Genomic DNA, 24,090 nt, shown 5'->3' with positions numbered 1-24,090 from the left:
CATTTTGCTATTTGTGAACAAGGGACTGGAGATGCCTTTTCTTGATTTTTTTTCCTCCCTGAATTTTTGTTGAAAATGAGCTCCAATCCAGAGTGTGTGCTCATATTTCTAAAAGACTGGGTTATTACCAAGTTAAGACCAACTACAGTGATACAATCTGTTACCCAGTTACTCCCATTCATGGTCTTCACTTCTAGGGGAATTTCTCAAGTTATTAAACATGAATTCATAAGTATCTGAAAGCCAAACAAGAATTCTGGAGGGTAAACTCCAACTCTGCATCATGAAATCAACAAACATTGTCACAATGGAATCTAAGTACTTACCTCTTAGGACCAAATGAAAAAACAAACACGAATCAAGCACATTCCTGCTTATTGAAATGCCTTTCAACTGGACTTATCCAAACATTACTGCATCCCTTAAGGAATGAAAACTTAGTTACGTGAAGCATTCAAGTCTCTATCCATCACTTCATTGCCCAGCCCTCCTCCCAAACCAAGTACTCCATTTAATAGCATGAGGGTATGTTCTCTTCTGATCGAGCCAGAGAACAGAGAAGTCATAAATACCTCCTCCCCACACCCAGGTCTAAACATCAGTTTAGCGGCTGCTTTGGAGTCATATTCTACAAGACCATGAGCCTGCCTTTCATCTTCTCACAAGCACTCTCTTCCAGCCTCTGAAGATAATATACGGCACACTGATTCAGGGGGAGAGACAGAAATCTCACAGGAAAGACTTAAAACCCAGGTCTGTCGACATATGAGAAGGCCCTGCGTTTCTCATCAGCTGGCTGATTTGTGCACGGCCACATTTCTGGAGCTCAACCAATTGTCTCCCCTGATGGAAAATGCTTACGAACTTATAAATCATCTTTGAACACATTTTCTCAGTAAAAATAAAACAGATTGCTAGCTCCCAAGTGCTGAAACGTGGCTATCAGCTTCGATAACCAATTTAACAATTTGAAACAATTAAGGACTAAAAATTCTATTTGAAAGTTCGATTAAAAGGAGACCATAGCGAAGTGCTTTGTTTAGGGCTGGGAATTCTGTAAGTAATATAGGAACCGCAAATAAAAAGAATAGATAATCTTAATTTTGTTTTCCTCACAAAAAAATTATAGACTGAAGTTAAACAGTGGGCCTATTATATGAGTGCAGTGGTTCTTAAACCTGGCTACATGTTATTAGCATCACCCAGAGCTTTAAAAAAAACTGCAATGCCCAAGCTGCACCCCACACCAATTAAATATGAATGTAGGAGCTGGGGGGTGGGGCCCAGGACTTCACAGTTTTTAAAGCTCCTCAGGTGACTCCAATGTGCAGCCAACATTGAGAACCTCTCCATTGGCCTTATGAAGATTACTTATTAGTTTTACAAAATCTACTTAGTGGAGGACCATTTCCCTTCCTTATGTCTGCCCATAGGTTCTTTACAGCTGGGATAGGGAATAAAAAATGACAGATTAACTGATTGACTGCTTGCTACATAAATAGAGTCACACACACATATAAAAAAATATACATGCACGCATATTTTTATTTATTTTACTTAGGCCCTGATCATTAGCATATAAAGCAGAAAAATTGAGTGCCTTAGAACGTACATATCCTCTCCAAATCTTTAAAGAGCCAAACTCTAAAAATCACACATAAAAGATATTGGTCATAAAACACACACACACACACACACACACACACACACACACACACACACACACAAACTTTAATCACCTTGAGGAACGATGATCCAATAATATATTTAATAGGTAAGATTTCATTCATTGATATACAAAAAAAAAAAAAACACCCCAAAACCTAAACTTTAAGACATGTGCCCTTAGCAAGAGCACTTACAGTTAGAAAGGTTTATCGGTAGCACTTTGAGGTAGCATATTTTATAAAGTAATAGAAGTCACAGAGCTGCTCTGCAGTTTCTCTTGGACAGAAAAGGACAGGCCATCAGCCATTGCTCTTGGTAGAGAAAAGTGAATTTGTCTGTACTCACTGCCAAAGTCAACCTGAACATACTCCCTCCCGTCTTGCCATGGCCATCCCTCCACTACACTTCATGCATTGTGGGTTTAGGAAAAGGTAAAGGCATTACAATGCTTCTTTCCTCTTGGTGTGGTGACATCCCAGGCTGTGGCAGCAATCTTTTTGCCACATGCAGTGCTCACTGGCAGGAGATGCATGCACCTAGGGGGAAGAAAAATATGGCATCACAGTGTCTTTTTTTAATTGGCTCTAACAATTTAGTTAAGAGTAACGGATTCCTCTAAGACTAAAAAAAGGTTTCTGAATATTCCCTCCATGATTCTGGCCCTTAAAAGGCTCTCCTTTTTTTCTCCCCCTGAGTACAATATTTTGTGGGTATCATTAAGCTTTCTGCAATTGTCCTGCCAGGTTGGTGAGCAGTAAGGCTTAAAAAAAAATCCACACACAAAAACAACAACAAAAAAAAACTGGGTGCAGGAGAAACTCCAAGAACAGACTTCCTTTGTGCAAGTTGAAACGACCCAAGTTTATAGTTCAGGAAAATGGCCTGCTTCTTTTTTAAAAAAATGTAAATATTTAGCTCAGCTCTGCATTTTAAATACAAATATACAGTCAAAACAGGCTAAAGATTAAAGCTGCAAAAATGGCCCCACCAACATCAGACCATGGTGCAGGTCAAATTTTTTCCCAATGGTCACAGATTAAAGGGATGTCTAACTCCTAAAAGCCCTTTGTCCCAATATATTCCATACTTCTTGTTTGAAAGTTGAACCCTTAGAAGGAATCAATATACAAATGAATAAAAATAGCACATGTCCAGGCAAAAAAGGGCATGAGCTGGGCCTGAGTTGCCACTTAAAACTCTACCATTCAGTATCATACCAAATCCTCAAAGGCTGCCTGGAACCAGGGCCCAAGGCATTCCTGAACATGCCAGCCACGCAGGTCAACTGCTGACCCAAAGTCAACAACACAACTGAGCATTAGACTTCAAGTATCCAAGGTGCTACAAGAGCTGGTCCTCTCAAGGACTCAGGCTGACTCTCAGAAGCCCCCTCCCTCCCCCAAGACATCCCATTGTACAAAAGGTGAAGCACTGCTTATGGTCACTACAAAACACAGGAGTGGGAGGTGAGGAATAAGAGAACTGATCTCTGAAATATACCAGCCTAACAAATACAAATAAATTCTTTAACATTTTGTACAACTAGAAGGTGCGTGAGCCCATATTCAAGCAATCACTTTAAATTCTTTCTTTTCTCCCCTTTCTGTATCAAACAGGAAAATAGTTCCGTTGGGTTAACAGTGTCATTTTAAAATGCCATAAATTAAATAAGTTAGTTCACATTTTTTCCCCCAGCTAAGTTACAGTTAGTCTCTAATGTGCTTTTGAAGTTTGCTTCAACAGCTCCAAGTCTCTTCGGCGGACCGTGCCAGCTCTGGGACAACCATATCCGTCCAGCTGCAAAGGTACGAATTGTTCAAGCAGCCCAAGGCCCTCTCTAGCAGGACTAGTAAACAGCTTAGTCCATGATGGTTTGAAGTTTCCACTGAATCCCAAAAATATGGTACTCCCTTAAAAAAAAGAAAAAGAAAAAGTTCAATTTGTACCTCTACTAGTTCCATGCAAGATAATGTGGGAGGTGAAGCGGAGGTGAGCAAAACAAAGATGGCTGTGAAACAAAAACAAAAAGAACTGTACTTCCTTACGTCACAGAATGAACTCTCACCACCCACCTCTTGCCCCAAATAACAAGCCACGTCCCAACACACTTCCTCTACAACTGTCTCCTGATTTAGAAATTATTTTCATGATACCCACCCCAGCCAAACAAGCTCATGAAAACAGTCTGGTAGCTATACTCCACCGTAAAAATGCATATGTTGCTGGCCTCCTAAGAACTTCACAGAAGAATACAAATACAAACCTTTGTTATAAAGATTGGCTGGTTTGGCTAATCCCAGAGATACTAACGAATCTGAAATATTCAACTGCTTTATCTCTCCTCTTGTGCTCAACAGGACAATTGACCTGTGAAAGTTAGAAAATCAGAGCAAATTTCAGTAATTCAGGATGTATTTACTGAGTACCGTTCTGAACTAAATACAGTATAGAAATACTAGATAAAAGCAGAACTCAAAAAAACAAACAAGGGCTTCCCTGGTGGCACAGTGGTTGAGAGTCTGCCTGCCGATGCAGGGGACATGGGTTCATGCCCCGGTCAGGGAGGATCCCACATGCCGCGGAGCGGCTGGGCCCGTGAGCCATGGCTGCTGACCCTGCGTTTCCAGAGTCTGTGCTCCACAGCGGGAGAGGCCACAACAGTGAGAGGCCCTCGTACCACACACACAAAAAAAACCCCACATTCCTTTTCATCCCTGCTATTACAAGTGTCCCCTTCAATGCCCCACCTAGAGCTTATGTTGCTATTACAAGGGGTCTATAAATGTAGGGAAAGCAAAAGTCATTTAGGTCAGTGGACCTAGTGGATGGCTTGGGACACAGCTCTGTCATGGAACAAACTATTTTAACAGAGGAGGTTAGTTTTGTTAGTTTCAGATGCTCTATATACCTACTTAAGTTCTATTATCTACTTACTAAGTAAATGGATAAATGCCAATTCTAAAAAAAAAAGAAATAAAATCTGTTCTCCATGGTTTGGTTTAAATTGCTACTTTTATTGTGAGTATATCAACATACACATTCAGATCTTTTTGTGGATTCTCTCTTCTGATCTCTCTATCCTCTGCCACTACTACACCGGCTTATTTACTATGGCTTTACGGCTTATTTTAATACCTTTTGTGTCTGCCCAACAGAAAAAAAGGAAGATTTCTCTCCTGTGAACCTTTGTTCAGAGACTAACAAAGAAAAATGAATCAGACTAGGGCTCTTAAAAGAGAGACCACACACTCATTCACTTAAAAATCAATTTACTCCTGGGGAATTCCCTGGCAGTCCAGTGGTTAGGACTCCACACTTTCACTGCTGAAGGAGAGGGTTCGATCCCTGGTCAGGGAAATAAGATTCCGCAAGCCACATGGCGCAGCCAAATTAAAAAAAAAAAAAAAAAAATCAATTTACTCCTTTCCAGTCACTTCCAAGTGACCCAGGTGACAACCTCCTATACCACAGTCATAGCACAATGCTGTCTGAGGGTTCATCAGTGGGAAAGATGGCTGCAAAGGTAAAATTGTCTATAAAACTATCTATAAAATTGTTTTAGGAATCCTAAATACCCTAAAAGGGTAAAAGGGCAGGTAGACAAACCAAAGCTCAGAGTTAACCGGATGTCATCTTTAAGGTACCTTATCCCTCATACAGAGCAAGCTTCACCTACCTTGGAGGGATGCTTGTTTTTAAATACTCTTCCATGAGACTGACATCAGCAAAAGAGAAAACCTTTTTCTCCATCAACCGGAAGGGAACACTGCAGGCATCCACAACCAGGAGGAAGACGCCCTCACTTCGGAAGGTAAAGTCAGTGCCGTTGATCTGAGAATACACAACCATCTGCGGTCATCACCATTTCGGCATTTCCAGGATGACTCGTCTTTCCAGCCCCTTTCCCTCTGTCTTCTAAACCCATGAATCAAATAATAATTCCCAAACTCAAACTGTATATTCCATTACTCTTCCTCTGCCAACATTTGAGATTGAGCCTGTGTTCTCACAGACTTTTGCCTTCACTGGTCTTTTCTGACTGGCTAAGTTGCTACAAGCAAGGCATGGCAGCCCACACTCAGCTGAGCAGGGTGACTCTCTCTGCAGGCTCAGGGCCTTCATTCTTACACACGTAGTCTCTCAATGGGGTCAGAGCTTTCCAACTCAGTGATAGGGTGGCAGCCTCTATACTGCAGCTCAGATACTGTCACATTGGTTCAGGAAAAATACATGTATCTATATGAAATAGATATCTAGTCAGATAGATAGATAAATAGATAGCATGCTTTAACCCACATAAACCCCCCCATTATAGCTTAGATTTAGAACAACAGAGGAGCCAGATTGCTTCATCTCCTTTGTTCTATATATAGCTCTCCTTTAAAATCAAAATGGAAAAATGGTAATTTTACCAGGATTTAAGCCACAGGGTATTACTATATCTTGTTCACCATTACTGTGAACTGAAATTTCCAGTTGTCCTCTTTAAATTAATGGTTTGAGACCTTTTCAAGAAAAAGGAATTCCAGATACATCCAAATCTCATTAATTCCTCAACCAAAAAGGAAGGGAAAAAAACTTATTAGACTGAAAAATGATTTAACATTAATTTAAGTCATAGGCACTCTTTCTCTTTAAAATGTGTGAAATTATAAACTATGTTAAAAGCTAACAAAGGAGAAGGGCTTCCCTGGTGGCGCAGTGGTTGAGAATCCGCCGGCCGATGCAGGGGACACGGGTTCGTGCCCTGGAGCGGCTGGGCCTGTGAGCCATGGCCGCTGAGCCTGCGCGTCCAGAGCCTGCGCTCCGCAACGGGAGAGGCCACAACAGTGAGAGGCCCCCGTACCGCGGAAAAAAAAAAAAAAAAAAAGCTAACAAAGGAGAGATGCTCTCTTCACTACACCTGTCCTTCCTTGGAGAAGTTATACTTAAATTTTATTTCTAATCACTAATGATCTCATAGGAATACAAAATGGCTTTTTGCCTATATTTAAATAGCCCTAGTCTAGAGAATAATTCCAGAAGTGCTTGACATAAAGTGCCATTTTATATTTAGAAAGACTGAAAGTGACTCACTTATTTTTAAAAATCTGGATACTTAGAACTGAGACACATTTGATAAAACATATACATAATGATCCCTAACACACCCAAACTGTCCCCTTGAAAAGTACCCCCCCCCCCAAAAACCTGTTACTTAAAGGAAACACAAAATTTTCCGTAAAAACTAAAGCAAGGCCATGTCCAGCAAAGACTCTTCAGGTAATGCATGTGAAAAGTATTGGAGGTAAATGTGACAAAACACAGTCCTCTGTGATCTCTTTTAGGGTCCCAGGCACCCAGTGTGCAGCAATGGAGTCAAACAATGTCTACAGACCCAGAGGAATACCCTACCTGAGATGGTCTGGGCAAAACAATATCTTCTTTAATTATCTAGTGAGCTAGCAGAGCAGAGAGACTCGGCACCAACTTGCTTACCTTTGCAACTGACACCCACCAGATTCCACGCAAGTAGGCTGGGATGGGTTCCTCATACAGCTGACTGCATTGAGATGTTGAGCTAACAAACTTCATACCAATAAAATTACATCATGAACATACTACAAAATGAAGAAATGCTAATGCAGGGCAATAGGTATATATACTTGAGAAATCTTTGAGTTACATAGGGATCTTTCACTCTTTCTCTCTTTCTAATTGTGGTAAGAACACTAACATGAGATCCATCGTCAAACATTTTAAGTGAACAATATATTACTATTGACTACAGGGACAATGTTGTACAGCAGATTTTGAGAGTTTATGCATTTTACTCAACTGAAACTTTATGCCTTTTGATTAATAACTCCCCATTTCACGCCCCCCCCCTTAAGTAGCAGTATTTTTAATTCAGGGTTGTTAAAAAGTTCTTAATTCAGAGTTAAGTTCTAGAGATGGATGGATAATGGTTGCACAACAATATGAATGTATTTCATACCACTGAACTATATAAACTTACAAATGGTTAGGATGGTGAATTTTATGTTATGTGTATTTTAACACAATAAAAGAGATTGGGAAAGAAAAAAAAGAGTAAGATTTAATTTTGCTCACATATATGGGGATTTGTGAATGTGTTGTCCACCACTTAAAAAAAACCGAGCTCCTAAGGAGACCACATGAGACTGAGCCCAGACCCTAGCTGGGTATCAGCTGGATGGCTAGATACCTCCTACCCAAAGAGCTCTTTATATAGATGCACTCGATTTTGGACAGGCCACATGCCTAGAGCTGGTTACCTTGCGGGCTAGCTTGGCTCTTAGCCCAAATTCCAGTATTGATATGAGGCTAAGGCTTTTAACTCCCATTAACCTACTTAAAAAAGACAACTAACACTTTGCATCTTCACTTTCTTCATCTGAAAAAAATGGGAACCAGGCAACTTCAAAATAAAATGCCGAGGAAATTTTAAAACCTTCACTTCCCATATTTTAAACAAATAACTGGGGAACTTCTTTTAAGCTTCAAAATCCAAGGTTAAAATTTCTGCATATTGATTATCTATGACAATTTTTTTTTTTTTTTTTTTTTTTTGCGGTACGCAGGCCTCTCACTGCTGCAGCCTCTCCCGCCGCGGAGCACAGGCTCCAGACGCGCAGGCTCAGTGGCCATGGCTCACGGGTCCAGCCGCTCCGCGGCATGCGGGACCCTCCTGGACCGGGGCACAAACCCGCGTCCCCTGCATTGGCAGGTGGACTCCCAACCACTGCACCACCAGGGAAGCCCCTATGACAATTTTTTTAAACCAAAAACGCCTTGTCTCCTACAGAAAAGAAATCTGAATAATTACCTGAATAATTTTAACATTCGCCTAAAAGTAATCAATAAACATAATTGACTGAGAAAAAAATTTAATAAATTTATCTTATTTATTTAAAACGCAAATGTTTAGGAGGTATTTACACCTCTACTGTATTGCTCACCACTAATAATCAAAATGTGATTATAAACAAGTGAATGTTGCCAGAGAGAATTCATGTTACCAGGATAAAATGTAAAACTGAGAAGCTGAGGCAATGTACACACCAGATGGTACTCACAGAAATAACAGACAGGTCTCCACGCTGAGTCTCTGCTTGACTGGGTGACTGGAATTGCACAGGGAGGTAGCTTTTATGAGGATCACTTGTAAACACCACCTAAACAGGGAAGAAGTTCCATATCTATGTCAACTGCATCTTCCTCCAAAAAGATCCTTCAAAATAAACTCAACTATACCAAAGCCAGTGAGTGGGTTTTTGTTTTTATTTCTGTTTTCTCTGAACTTTCTGTACGTATTTCATGACCTGGAATTCTATCTTTTGATACAGGCTTTATACGAGAAGTGTATGTTCCTAACTTTCTGGAGCAATCTCAGTTTCAAATCATTGTAATCTTGTTAATAAAATCAGTTCTACAAATGACTACATAAATATGCTTTATATCTAAATCTTTGTAAACATTTCATGCAAAAACAGTCACAAATCTTTTCAAAGGTCCTTTTCAGACTAGTTATTCTGAATTGGGACTCAGTCACTCCAGGACTGAGGAAAGAAGTGTAGATGACAAGGACTACCCTGTTTAAAAACTTTCAGGGGTCTGTACATCACCAGGTCTAAATTCCTCCACCAGACCTGCAAAATGTTCCACAAATAGAGTCACGTCTTATACACTCAGGACCGTATTTCCCACTATTCTATCACATTCAACATGCAGGGCAGTTCCCTCACTTTCCCACAAGCACTTTACCTCCTCTTCTGCTACCCTGCCTTTTCCAATGCTGTTCCCTTCCCAAGAACACCCTTCCCTTTTTCCTTCTACTCCAAATCACTGCCAGTCTCCAAACCCCAACACCCACCTCCTCCCTAAAGGCTGTCTTTTCATTCAAAAGCACTCTTAACTCTTCACACAATTTAGCACTTAAAAGCATATGCCCTGGGGAATTCCCTGGTGGTCCAGTGGTTAGGTCCAGCGTTTTCACTACCATGGCCCAGTTTCAATCCCTGGTCAGGGAACTAAGATCCCGCAGGTCACGCAGCATGGCCAAAAAAAAAAAAGTGTATGTCCTTATAAAGCGATGCCAACAAGAGCAAATAATCATGGCAAGAGCAGATAATCATGATATTAAGCACTCAGAAGCTGGACACTGCTTTGAAGTCTCAGGTCTGAAGTCAAAAAATTCATGTGAATTTTCCTACTTATTTCTAATACACATGTGTTTTTGACATTCAAAACAAAAATTCCCCTCAAATTTCCAAGTAAAAGTGATGTCCCCAGATGCTTCAAATACTTCTCAACTGCCAGGTCACTAGTCGATACAGCTTTAAGAAATGAATCCTGATCAATGTTTTAAGCCCAAAGAATAAAGAACGCTAAACGTCAATGCATGGAACCATTTAACAAGATAGGCCCAGAATAGTTCTGAAGATGATTAAATTATTTTATAAATTGTAGTAATTCTTATAATAATTATAAATTATTTGAAGTCTTTTCAGTAATGAAGGACTTTCTTAACAAATTCAACTTAAGAATTAGGCTGGAAAATTTACGTCCCCACAAAGACTATCTGAAAATTTCACTTTAACAGTCAAAACATTACATAGGACAGGCAAGGATTCACGTAAACTTCTTCATGTACCTGGTTTATTTTTTGGTCTGTTCGTTGGTTGGTTGGTTTAGTTGAATTGGAGAATAGAGGTGGCTCAAGGGTATGAGCAACCAAGACTATGACAGTGAGTTGTCATCAGAAAAATACTTATCATATATCACGATAGGAAGCCTAAAACCCCCTTCCTTTCCCTGTTCTTACTGCCTCCAATGGACAGAAACAAGAAAAATTAGAAATAAAGAACCTGTGCAATGGAAGAATTTTTGTTTTCTCAAATCACTTATAATGATAAGAAATAAAGATTTAGAGGTTTTCTCCATATTAATAGCAAGCATTTCTGTGGCAATAAGGACTTTTTAAAAACTCCTCTAGGCCAGTGAAACTAAAATGTGAACATGTATCAGAATGATCTCCAGGGCTTGTTAAAGCACAGACTGCTAAGCCCCATCCCTGAAGTTTCTGATACAGTAGAACTGGGTAGGACTCAAGATTTAGAATTTTTCATAAGTTCCCAGGTGATGCTGATGCTGCTAGTCTGGGGACCACAAGTTGAGAACCATTCTTCTTGACCCATGTTTGTTTATATAGAGGTTAAAGATCAATTAGGGCAATATTAATTCTGTATTTCTTTTTCACCTGGAATTAGTCTGACTTCCTTCGGAAACCCCATGCCTGATTTTAGCTCATACTTTGGATTTACTTTCATTGCCATGTTTTCTCAAGATCTAGAAGGAGACCATCTCATTAAGAATATGTCACAAGAAGCATTTCACTTCTAGCCAAAGTCAGTTTGTACTTTTAATTACAGGTAAACATAATAGCACATGCTTCAAATTAATGGCTTTTCATCTTGAAGGAAACAATTTTCCTACAAGTGCCTTTTCTGAAGATAAATTTCACACTTCCAAGAAAACAAATTATTTTTTGATATCACTGACATGCAAACGAAATAGCGATACTGTAATGGAATCACATCTGAGAAAGAAAAGATGACAACCAATAAATCCACAATCATCCAGGGCAAACTGATATATCACAGGGGGAAGGTGGTTTTATTATAAATTTGGACTGGTTGCTTCTTATGAGCATCACATTCTAGAATGGGCCAAAATTCAGGGGAAACCATGCAATATTTATAAATTGGCAGCACAGATGTTTCAAAAAAAAAATGTGCTGATTGCACAGAACCTTTTGACTTTTTCTCCTGGACCACAGACCACTTTTATTCCCTGTTTACCTGATGGGTTCCACAGCCCTGACAGAGTCCCTTGAGCATGGATGGCATCGGCTTGAGTGCTGATGGCTTTCTGTAATACTGGGGATACGCTTTGGCCATGCAGTTACTGATGTCTTTGGAGTCCGTTGCTGCCTGGATCTTGACTCTTTCGCATCCCTGAGATGAACAGTAACTGTGACCATCCCTGTGGCTTTTGGCTTTTAGATACAAAAACAGCAACCTGCACAAAACAGAAACCAGTCCAACAGATGTTAGATTAACTCTCAAAAACTTACAAAAATTCCTCAAATAAGCTCACGGCCAGAAGGGATATTCCTCCAATAAATTAAAAATTTTTTTAAAGAAAAATAAACTACAAAACCAATAAAGTTGTTTCTCTTTCCTTTCTACCCTCCTAGGGTTCTAAGTCAAATGCAATACCACTTTAGAAAATATTTTGATAACCTGATTCAGTCGTTATGGGCAGTATCAAAGTCGATTTCTGGTTTGAATTAGTTCAGTTGGTAATTTAGGAGGATGGAATTTGGCTTGGCTCAAGAATTCCTTGGAAAACTTTACACTTGAGTTTAGGATTTGGTAAATTAGTGTGGTTTATTCTTTTTTTTTTTCTTTTGGTTTACAAATTGTTTTGGTTTAAGGCACAAAACTGGAATAATTAAAACACCAACTGTGAGACTTGTTTGGTTAAGGCCAAGATACGGTATCAAATCAATTCCTGTGATATTTACTAAGAGCAGATGGGCCTGGGGTCCTTCTGTCTGTACTTTGGCCAAAATCAAGCGAAATGAACAGTCCTACCCATTCTGAATTCTCCTCCTACTGCCAAGATGAATGGAAAAGCAAGTTCCAGGCAGTAGTCCAATGTCTGTCAGCAAACCTAGGCCTTCTAAACCAAAGGAAGTCAAGATTCTAAAAAGGACTTGATCAAATGCGATTGATTACTGGAGTTCAAGAGTTCACATTTTATTTATTTATTTGTTTGTTTGTTTATTTATTTATTTATAACAGTAAACTTTTATTGAGGACGTACAACATCCCAGGCCCTATGCTGAATGATTTGCATGAACTGTGTGCTCTTCAACCTCACAACAACCATATGATATAGCGTTTTTATTATTCCCAAATAACAGATAAGGAAACTGGGGCACAGAAATATTCACTAAATTGCCCAAGATCACACAATTAAGTAAGGCAGAATATTATATAAAGTCAGGCAATCAACTGCAATTCTCCAATTGCAGTCATGAAGAACCTTCTATTTATAAACTCAGCTCTGCTTGGCAAAGTAAGAACCAACAAAATAGAAGATCACCCTGGATCAGTAGAATTTCCTGGTAATAATTGCTTTCCCAGAGGGGGACCCACACTAGCTCAACTTTCAGAATTGAGGAAGGCAATGCAACATCTAAAGTGCCTGGTTTACTGAACCCTTACATGACAGCCCATAGCAGTCCTTTCTTTGGAGACATCACTCTTAAAGAGTTCACATTTTAATATGAGGTCAGTGAACAACACAAAGTTGTGATGAGGTGAAAATCAGCCACTGTTCCAACATCCAGTAATTTTAACATATATATAAGGAATGACAGGGACTTGATTAGGCATGGGACTTTTGATATATAATTTAAATCATCAAAATGAATAGAATTAAAAAAGAATTTGAACCTCAAAGGCTGAAGGACTCTAGAAATATCCAGATGAAGAAATACTTCCCACCCTTTTACATATCAATCATTAATTTGTGATCACCAGACTGTCCTTACAAATTTGGGCGTTCCATTTATTTTTGTGGAAAATCAACTGAGAATGTGGCAGTTCTATCATCTATAGAATAAAAGCCCAAATAGGTTGCTGAAGTTGAAATCAGAGATAATGATGATAAAAAAAAAGACTTAAGCTGATAACACTGGCTGCAGCACCAGCCCTGAAGGGCAAATGAGTTGCATCTTCTTCAAAGGTTAACAAGACACTTGACTGAACCCTAACCTCATTCCCCCACAGTCAATCTTGCCACCCTTCTCTCCAGTAGGAAATTTTGTCTTTCCCCAAACATGCCGTGCCATGTTCTTCATGCCTCCATGCATTTATCCACACTGTCCTTGGAACACCTTCCTCCTAGTCACTCCTCAAGAGTCAGCCCCAGTGTTATCTTCTTGGGTTGTCACTGGCCACCCAAGCCTGAACCTCTGGGTTACCTCAAAAGGCACACTATAGGACTTGCAGCATTTAAACCTTTCGCGCTCTGACTACTTGCTTTACATGCCCACATCCTTCAATGGACAGTGAATTTGCAGAAGAAATGTGCCTTATTTACATTAGTATCTTTATAGTACCTAGACAATGACATAGAGTAGAAATGCCAGGTTAAGGGATGGATAATGAAGGAGCATGCTACTTTCTGGAAGAGTACAGGAGAGAGAGCCTACCATAACCCAAAGGCTGAGAGACTGTAACTGGATAAAAGCAGACAAAGCCAACAGGACCCCAGGTGAACAGGATTAGAACTAAAAAGTGGAAAGATGCAGGCTAGAGAAAGTTGAAAGCAAATATGCCATGGTTACACAGTGATTTTTTTAAAACCCAAGGTCAACTTGAGAGATAGTCTTAAAAGAAGAGAAAAATGAGCTTTCACTAAAATATGAACTATATCATATGGAAATAATCATCTTTAGAGTCGTTATGGAAAACACTATTTTAAGTTTCAATTGGGCCTACTGGTTCTTTATTGACAAGGATAATTTCTCTTTCTAAATCGCCTTAATAGGTAAACAGCAAACATCTCACTCGATTCCTACTGCCAACTGTAATTACGAGTCATTCTAGTTCTCTTCTAAACCTCTAATGGTGATGAGCAGAGAATTACCCACATCAGCTGCTTTTCTAAGCAGCCGTCACATCACAATCTATTCTTAGTTACACTGAAGAACTAGTAATTTCACCACTAAAGAAAAACAGCAATAATTCTCATTCACTGGTTGCCCTGAATTACCCCGTGCTGGAGTCAAAATAGAATTTCCTCTCAGACTGTTTCCTCTGCAATTCCTCCAGCGAATGCAAGGGCTCATACTCTTCCATTTTGGATAATGAGCCATTATGCCGCTGTAGAAAGCCAAAGGTAACCTGAAAACTTGTGTTTGACGGATAGCAGAGCCCAACTCGAATCCAGTCATTCCTATAAAGGAGAGACGATAAAAACATGAATTCACATTTGAGCCAGTACATTTTGAGTATTACAGCATATGTAAATTTTAGCCATGGTCTTCTCCTTAAATTTCTGCTGTGTATGGAGCCACTAACAATGCAAGTCCTGAATCCTAACACACTAATGAATCATCGACTTTTACATGTTACCCAAATTCCTCTCCTCAATATATGTACAACAATGATATGGCTTATAAAAAATTCTTGGTTTCAACAGGACTTCAGGGAACGTGAAGAGAAGCTGGATAAAATGTACTTAGATACTGCAAGCAGATAATAAAATTGAGACAGTTGGGTATGAGTATACTAAGATGGAAGAAACACTAATAGACCGATAGTGGAAGCGTACACTGGTAAAATCTTTCCAAAGAATTTTTTTATTCATAAATATATTTTTATCTTTTATAATTACATTAGGATAAATTGTTAGTGGTAAATTTGCTAGAGATAAAGGTGTATGCATTTTTAAAGTCTTTAATGAATATTACCAAATTGCCATAGTGTTGTTTCTTACCTAATGTTCTAAGATATAAAATTAATACTTTTTGAAAACCATTAAGAATATTTTCCCCTTTTTTATCATTTCTTTTTTTGGCATTCTTTAAGTTATGGCAAAATATACATGTGGTAACATATAAAATTTACCATTTTAGACCTTTTTTCACTTTACAGTTTAGTGACATTAAGTACATTCACAAGGTTGTACAACCATCACCACTATCCATTTCCAGAACTTTTTAATCATTCAAAACAATTTTAAAACAATATGTAACAATGCCTTAAAATTGTTCACACAGATTTCATCCAGTAATCCCACTAAGAAATTAGAAATACAGACCAAAAATGTATAAGAAAAGATGCTCTATCCAGTATCATTTGTAATACCAAAAGGGGGAGAGGGGCAGGAGAAAAATAATCTAAATGTTCATAGGGGAATGGAGTAGTTAAATAAATTTTGGCATATTTATATGCTCAGAGAACACTTGAGGGTGGAGAGACACGAGAACCCTATAAATGTTTATAATGCCTCAATTTGATTAGAAGAATTATAGGTTATTGTAATTTTTTTAATGTTTTTCTGTATTTCCTTATTTTGTTTAATGCATAAGTACAGCTTTTATAACTTTTAAACTGTTATTTTCAAAAGTGCCACTATGACAAAATCCATGACTTCTCTATAATTATATTAAATTTGGAAAAAAAATTATCCATCTCCTCCTCTTGCCTCTGCCCATGATGTAACTTTTACAAACTTTTAGATAATTAAACAAGGAAAGTTGGACTGAATTTCAAGCCCATATAGAGTTTTGAAACTTCTGAGCTCATCCTTTTTTTCACTTTAAAATCTTTTTACTTTCTTAGTATTTATTCAAAAGTTATGCTTTGTATGTGCAGAACCCTGCATACCATTTGATTATAATACCTCACCTCAGATTCATAACCTGCCAGATATAACTTTTTGTATTGCGGATCACTCTTTCATATAACTCCTCCACCCTCTCTGACAATCGTTTGTTCCTTCATTGACTTCTAGGCAGCTCACTGATGGGGGTGACAATATCAGATTGGCTTTTAGAACCCGCACCCTGGACACAATGTGGACCAAGGATTGAAGGTGGAGGGAGGTGGGGAGACCGAATAGGAGGCTGCTGCAGGGATCCAGGCAAGAGAGGCTAATGACCTAAACTCAGTCACAAGCAGTGACGGTGGAAAGAAGTGGAGAGATTTGAAAACATTAAGCAGATAGGATCAACAGGGCTTGGCCACTGATAGGATGGAGAAATGAGAGAAAAGAAAGAGGAAAGGATGAGTCCCGAGATTTTTTTGGCTTGGTTGACTCAGTAAGTGAAGGTGCAATTGTCCAGCAAGGGCATAGAGAAGCAGCAGCCAGTGTTACAGGAAAATATTAATGGTTCAGTTTAGAGCATGTGCCAGAGGCCTATCATCTCAGAATAAGAGCATCTACCATGATGTTCAGCCATCCTTGGAGGGGAATTCCTACATGTTCTATGTCCATCTCTGTTCATTCCAATTGGGTATTTTAAGAGAGTTCTGACGAGTCAGCCTTTATGACCAGTCAGGTGAACAAACCAATTTTTCAGGTACATATCTGAGCAGTTTCATGGAGTCCCATGGGTTAACCATCACACGTCTAGATAGTCCCAGCTCTTGTTTCTAGTCTCATCTTCTGTAACTTCCCCCACCTACGCTCCCATCACACTCAATCTATCAGTCCCTGAGCAGAACTAGCCCTTTCCCAACTCTGCTGCTTTTGTAACAAAACTGATCGCTTGCTATCACTTCTCAGTGCAGCCTGGCCCAACTCCCTTAGGCAGAATAGCTGCTCTTATCTTTTGTCCTTTAAAAAACAGTACTGGTTTATTTACTTAAATTTTGTTCTACCTGTATACTGTGAGCTCCTGAAGGGCAAGTACTTCTCTCAGTCATCTTTATATCAACTGGCACACAGTAAACGCTTAAATAAATTAATGTAAAAATAGAGCCCTTGATTGAAAGTAATATTATTAGAGCAGACAACTGAGAAATCAAGAAGGGACAGAAAGGTGCTTTCACATTCTGGCAGGGATGGCAAATACCTGGCATTATCCATGCCACAGTTCTTCCACTTCTTGCCCATTGCTGACATGAATAATCAGTCATACTACTCTCTTCTGTCAAGTCTAAACTTGGCCTCAAAAATCTTTTTACTTTCTAGGTAACCGAGTGCTCAGTTGGAACACCAGATAAAATTTATTCCCATCCCAGCTACAGAGAATTAAAGTATTCAGCAGACGGTATTAAAACCTACCGTTAAATGGCTTTCTGCCCACAATTCCTTGACCATAGAGAAAAAGACATGCTTTTAATAGGACAGAAGTCAATTTATACAATCTCTTAATTCCATCAATATAACATATATAGCCTCCCCACAGGAGGAACAAAGTACATAAAGTTGAAGTTCTTTACTTGCTACAAAGGAGATAGGTTGTTTTTCTCCACTAAATTATTAATTGCCCAACTATTTGAAATAACAGTAATAGAAGCATACTTGTTGAAGTTTATGAGGTATAGAAAAGCAGTCTTCGGTGCTGGCCCATTCCAATGGATGGTGTAGCCCTTCTCCAGCATGATCACAGGCTGGTACTGTGGAAAGGTTGCCTTCTGGTTAATTCCCCGGAGCACCATAGGGTAGGCTGGATACTCATCTCGTGTGATGGTCATAGTCAGATTCTGAGTGCTCCATGTCTGCACATAGACCTTCAAAACATAATTAAGGATTAAAAGGAAGAGAATGAAAATTTAAATAGCTAAAGAAAACATATCTAGCACAAAGTCAAACGTCTCTACTTTCAAAAGAGAGATTATATGATCCGTGCCAGACTGACTGAGTAGTAGTCAACTTCATCCTAAGCTCCACTTACAATGAAGCCTGCTTAAGCTGAAATAGTAAGAACAGACCATGTGTTCTGGTAGCCAAGATCTTCATCATCTCTTCCACAACAGGCCAGCTTATTCGTTAGAATATAAAACCTTTGTGGGTTTACATAGCCTGTCAAAGAAATCCCTCAATCTGAAGTACACACATACAAAAAATTAGTACATTAATGTGAAAACTGATACCCTCTAGTCAAATCTGAAAGACTTTCCTCTGAAATAAGAGATGGAAATTTAAAATATCTCAGAGCTTTGGCTTTCAATTTTCCATGACCTACATCAGCCCAAGAAGTCATTTTCCACCCATTAAAAAAAAAAAAAAGTTATAAAGTGTTCTGCAAAAACTGGAAAAACATATTAAACTGAGGCAAATTTGAAAGCCCTGAATTTATTCCAGTGGCATTTGAGCCCCATACTGTGCCAAAACAAAATCTTCCCCAAATGCATCCTCCAAAGAACAAACCTCAGAACAATTTCCTAAAACAAATCAGTATCCTGTAACAGAATCCCCCAGAAGTATTAAAACATTTGCAGAATGTTGCATTTAATCCACGCTACTTCTCTATGTTTTCTGTTTCTCTGATTTCTGCAGTTTTATCCATATTGATTCCTCAATTATAAATTCTTTGAGCCAGAAAGTCTTCTTAACTCTCATTCATGTTTGACTATAGTACTCTTCTCTACTGACACCACTTAAAGATTAAAATAGAGATAGGAATTTATTGATTGTTTGATTGATTGATTGGTACGTGGGCCTCTCACTGTTGTGGCCTCTCCCATTGCAGAGCACAGGCTCCGGACATGCAGGCTCAGCGGCCATGGCTCACGGGCCCAGCTGCTCCGCGGCACGTGGGATCTTCCTGGACCGGGGCACGAACCCGTGTCCCCTACATCGGCAGGTGGACTCTCAACCCCTGCGCCACCAGGGAAGCCCAGGAAATACATATTTTGAGACTACATTTAAATATATATGCTTAATATATTATATTTATTTATTCTTTATTTAAATGTTTATATTTGATCTGTATTTCATTATATAATAGGTTAAAATATAATAGAATACACCCCCGCACCAAACACATACATATATATATATCCTGCCTTCTTCCAAATCCAAGAAGGATTTGAGGTGGCACATTCTCCTTATGTTACCACCTTTCTCCCTGAGCACCTTTACCCTTGGGTCAGCAAAGAGCAGACATCCCATTAAAATATATTTACAAATAGCTAAAGAATGATTATTCTATCTTGAGATCCAGTTGCTTCTATCTTTTGTTAAAAAAATACAGTATTATACATCATCCAAGAAATAACAAATGGCTACATATCTGGGCTCCCAGCCCAAATTCTCAGGAGAAAATTTCTGTCCTACCATTCCCAGAGCCGCCTGGGCAGTATTAGACACTTTTTTCTTTCTTCATCTTCAAATAAAAATAGAATTACTACTTTGCTTTTTAAGTTAGAAGTTATCAGGTTCACATTCTCAAATACCTTAGAAAATCCAAAGACTATATAGAGACATTTATAATAAAATATAAAGTTTTCATGAGTGAGCACATACCACTTTAAGACAGATACATGTACCTTTGAATACACATGGCTAGCAATTTAACTAAAACTGTAGCTACTAAAGAATTAAAAGCTTTTTATCTTCTAATTCTAGAATTTCTATATCTTCTTAGGCATTAATGAGTCAACTTAATTTTAGAGGGCAATTCTGGTTAAGAATAAAACGAATGGAAGAAGAAATCACATTTTCAACCACATTCTTCTTTATTTTACTATAATTATTTCTCCATCCTTTTCTTGTCCTTCCCAGAACTTAGGCAAGTATGACTCCTCTCGCTCCCATGGGGATGAGAAATCCCACAACAAAGAAGCTAATACGCCATTAAAATAAACCAGAAAAAGCTCTCTAATCTTTACCCCTCTTAAGCCCTTTGTCTTGTCTATACCACTGAGCCACCAGGGAAGCCCCCCTCTATTCTTTTATCTCTCTTAACATCTATTATTAAATATGACCATGTAATTGTCTAAAATATGGAAATAAAATTCTGCTCTCTTCAAAATTCTGGGCAACTGGTACCTCCATTCTGCAATCTGTCATCCATCAAATACCACTATTAAAATCATCTTTGCAACTTAGAGCCCTGCTCTTCAAATAATACTAATTGCAGCAAGCACTTCACTATGTGCTAGGCCACGGGTGAAATGCTTTACCAATACTCGTGCATTCTATCCTCACAACAGCCACGTACGAGAGGATCTAATATTACCCTCACTGAGCAGAGGCACAGAGCAATTAATTAACTTACCCACCTCATATTTAAGGAAGTAACAAAGCCAGAATTCAAACCCATGCAATCTGGTTCTGGCATCTGTGCTCTTAACATACTACCTCCCTAATTATTCCATCCTCTTATACTGGGCATCCAGTTAATAAATTGCACACTAGCTTAATGTTTTCAAAGAAGTGTTTCCCAATCTATATCATCCCCTTCATATTTTCATAGACATTATATCATAATATAATTTGCAGAATTTCCTTGGATTCCTTCCTTGTCCACTCATTCCAATTCCTAGCTCTGTTTCTGAGAACATCTCACTTTCCGTGTGATCTATTGATATTCTGCCTCACAAGACAGAGTCCCTAATTTAGAGGTAAAATAGAGATAATAACCCTGAAAGCAAAGAGTGAAACACCCTCTCAGGGGACACAGCTGTAGCACAGCAAAAAAACCTGGCCTAGGAACTCAGGAAATATGGGTTCTCACCCCAACTACAATCCAACCATATTTAACCAAGAGCAAGTTATCTTACTTCTCTTGGGCTTACTTTTTCATTTTTAAATTGGTTTGGAGTGGGGGAACTTGAAATAAAATTCTGTGAGTCTGTGATTCCTAATGAATTTTTTTCTTTTTTTTCCCCTAAAGAACCCCCCAAAAAACCCATGCTTTGGAAAGTATCAATCATCCCGAAGAGCTGAAGAGTACTCCTCACAGAAGCAGTGCTGTCAGGAGCTGCTAAGGAATCAGGCATCACGATGTGTTCTGGCTTACCTGGGCATAGTTCCCACTGCACACCACTGCATTCCATTTGGTAACATTTACACAGCTTGGATGGCGGATCAGGTAGTTGTCAATTCTTCCCACGTAAACATCCTTGTATCCTGTCACAGAGCCATCAATGTCATGGAATATGGAGTTCTTATCACCATCTAGCTCACAATCTTCAAACCAGGGACCAGGCTTTCCAAAGAAGACATTGAGAGACACCTGAAAACAATGAAAAACAGGGACATCATAAAATGAGGGCTCCTGCCATGTTAGCCAGCATTCCCTGCAAGGACCCAACTTCATATCCATTACAATTACTTTAAGGTTAAAGCAGTTCTGAGTCACAGCATAATTGTCAACCAACATTTTTGATTAATTATGACATGCACGGGGAAAAAAATTTCCCAAAGCCTTGTAGAGTTCAAGCAGCAAGCGTTCAATTTCATCTTCGGTGTTTTCCCTTTTTTTAACTTAAAAACTATTACCTATTCCCCAGATAAAACTAATCCATGGTAAGAGAAACTAGAATAGTTGTGGGAAGGGGAACTATGCAGTCATATGTATTTGTTAAAACTTATAAACTTTATACTTAAGATCTCTGCGTTTCCCTGTATGCAAACTATACCTCAATTAAATAAAAATCTATTATAAGTTCTATCTCCTGAGCTAATCATTTTATTTCACTCCAAATGCTTTAGTTAACTTGTTAATGACTCCTCCCACCAAAAAGTAAGTACAGTTCCAAACTAAAACACAATCTAAGTGTTGCCTTGGTATGGTTGCATGACTCACTACAACTTGTTGAAAAGTGTGTGTTATCTTCTATCTCCTCAAGGTAGACCAAGTCCAGCTCAGTAATTTTCATGACGGGTAATGTTAATTCAATGCCCTTATCGAACACATAGTACACAGCTGCAAAGCAGGCTGCAGGTTACATGCTTTATTATCTTCAGCTGCTTCTTATTAGTGGTAAGTTACTAATGTTATTCAAGCCATGCAGATACACCTCTATAATGCTTTTATTGGGAAGTTTTAAAATCAGCTGAACATCTAAATGATAAGCAGCTCAATGGAAAATCAGTGATGTGTGGGACAAGTGGCTCTAAATTCTTAGTTCTAGGCTCTTTTCTCTTTTTCCTTATACCTCTTATGGTGAAATCTAAAAGAAGTCTAGGGCATACTGTCCACCTTTTTAGGAATAACAAATATGACAGATCATTCCCTTTATGAATGGTTTCAGAGCATTGCCACGTTAGAGAATTCTAGGCTGATGAAACACTAAACTTAAACAGCATGGATTCTCTTAGGCTGTTAGAACTCTAGAACTCTGCAACAAACGAAACATCTAAAAACTTTTTTTTTCAGTATGACCATGTCAGTGATCACCAAACTCTGTGCATGGGGAGAGCCACGTGGGCAGTAAGCGAACATCTAACCTCTACACCGGAGAGGTAATCCAAGAACCACCCTATTTATTTAAGTGGGACCCTATCCACAGTGTAGCTCTTCCTCTTCCCCTGGAGTTATGTGGCCTAGAAGAGAACCAGTCAACCAAGCTGACAACCCAGCTTTGCACGTGTGCCTCTGTTCCATGCCTCAGCTATTCATGAAAACCACATATAGACTTTGGTAAGCTATCTTAAGTTCTCTTTAAACTGGGCAACCACAGAGTTTGCCTGTGGACGTGAATGAGAGAACTACGAGCCACTTTCCAATTGTGGCTGTGTCTGTGGGAGCAGAAAGCAATACGGTCTGAGGCTCAATCTCTACACCACTGTCATCTTAGAAGTGGAAAGATGGGGCGAGGCTGGGAGTATATAATCAGATTGTCCTGTGTTTTAATGGTAAAGAGGGTGCTGACGAAACTACTAAGAAAACTATTGCTGTGGCCTACAGCATTGTAAACAATTATCTCTAAGTCTTCTTTGCAATCTTCATAAAACCCTTCCAACAGTTCATATAAGAAATAACCTCATTTGTTTCATATCACCCCACTATTCCTCTTCTTTCCCAATCTTTTATCCTCTAGTTCCCCAGAAGAATAGACCCCAGAAAAGTAAAATACCAGGTAAAACCCAAATCTCTTCATGGATTATTATACTGAATTTCAACAAATTATATGTCCTCTTGTTCCTATGAAATTCTACAATTCCCATCCCCGTGTCATCACTTTAAGTCATTTTCCCTTTGAAGATATCACCAGGATATCAGAAATACCCCAGGTCACATGGGACTTCTGTTCTCACCTTGAACTCAGCAGGACAGAGTACCTGGAATTAGGAGTTGCTCTTGCATAGATTTCTCCTCCCAATCGTAAAAACTCAGTGCGAACCCTTCGTTTGTGTTTTCGTCCTTGGAAATGTGCCATCCCTCCTCTACCCACCATACTCACTGTGTAGGAACCATGAGAACATACTTACATGTGGACCAAACTTCACAAGGGAGATGTTATTCCTGGGGGTTATCTGCCAAGAATTCTTCATGAGGAAGCCAATAGCACTGGTATGCCTATCTGGAGTTGGCACATATTGTTTGAAAGTGCACCTGGTGACATGAATGGGCCCATCATAGATCTGAAAGCCTCTAATTGGGAATGTCCTGTTGAGATACAAGATTTTGTTTAATGCATATGGGCCCGTCCCTTTACAGCACTTCACTTGCGTACTTGTTTTATAAATACTGTTGAATATCCCATATACACCAAGCACAATTCTAGGATACAGTGGTAACCAAGCAAGATCTCCAATCAAATGAAACCTACACTGCAGTGAGAAAGGCAAACAGAAAAACAATGGACAATTTCAGATAATAAGTGCTTGAAGAAAGTAAAGACATAGTAATACAATAGACTGGGTAGAAGAGAGATT

General features: G+C 39.0%; 1 protein-coding gene across 5 annotated transcripts in view; it reads right to left on the bottom strand.

Moving 5' to 3' along the window:
• Positions 1 to 1,517: 1,517 nt before the first annotated feature.
• The window catches only part of CEMIP2 (cell migration inducing hyaluronidase 2), a 78,908-nt gene continuing 56,335 nt past the window's right edge, over positions 1,518 to 24,090 (bottom strand). For 4 of the 5 annotated variants that reach the window (XM_027105704.1, XM_027105702.1, XM_027105706.1 and 1 more), the window contains 9 exons: positions 23,644 to 23,821; positions 21,227 to 21,442; positions 17,782 to 17,990; positions 14,521 to 14,703; positions 11,532 to 11,751; positions 8,748 to 8,846; positions 5,345 to 5,499; positions 3,932 to 4,035; positions 1,518 to 3,578 (listed from right to left, as the gene is read on the bottom strand). In XM_027105704.1, coding sequence (XP_026961505.1) covers positions 3,382 to 3,578; positions 3,932 to 4,035; positions 5,345 to 5,499; positions 8,748 to 8,846; positions 11,532 to 11,751; positions 14,521 to 14,703; positions 17,782 to 17,990; positions 21,227 to 21,442; positions 23,644 to 23,821 — 1,561 coding nt within the window. In that variant the 3' untranslated portion in view covers positions 1,518 to 3,381. Of the gene's footprint in view, positions 3,579 to 3,931; positions 4,036 to 5,344; positions 5,500 to 6,909; positions 7,237 to 8,747; positions 8,847 to 11,531; positions 11,752 to 14,520; positions 14,704 to 17,781; positions 17,991 to 21,226; positions 21,443 to 23,643; positions 23,822 to 24,090 lie in introns of those variants that run through there. The other variant, XM_027105705.1, reaches the window with a different exon arrangement.

Source organism: Aethalodelphis obliquidens, unplaced genomic scaffold (genome assembly GCF_003676395.1).
Source record: "Aethalodelphis obliquidens isolate GAN/ISIS:26980383/991018 unplaced genomic scaffold, ASM367639v1 scaffold7, whole genome shotgun sequence".
Classification (NCBI taxonomy): domain Eukaryota; kingdom Metazoa; phylum Chordata; class Mammalia; order Artiodactyla; family Delphinidae; genus Aethalodelphis; species Aethalodelphis obliquidens.
This window is presented reverse-complemented; position numbering and strand designations above follow the sequence as displayed.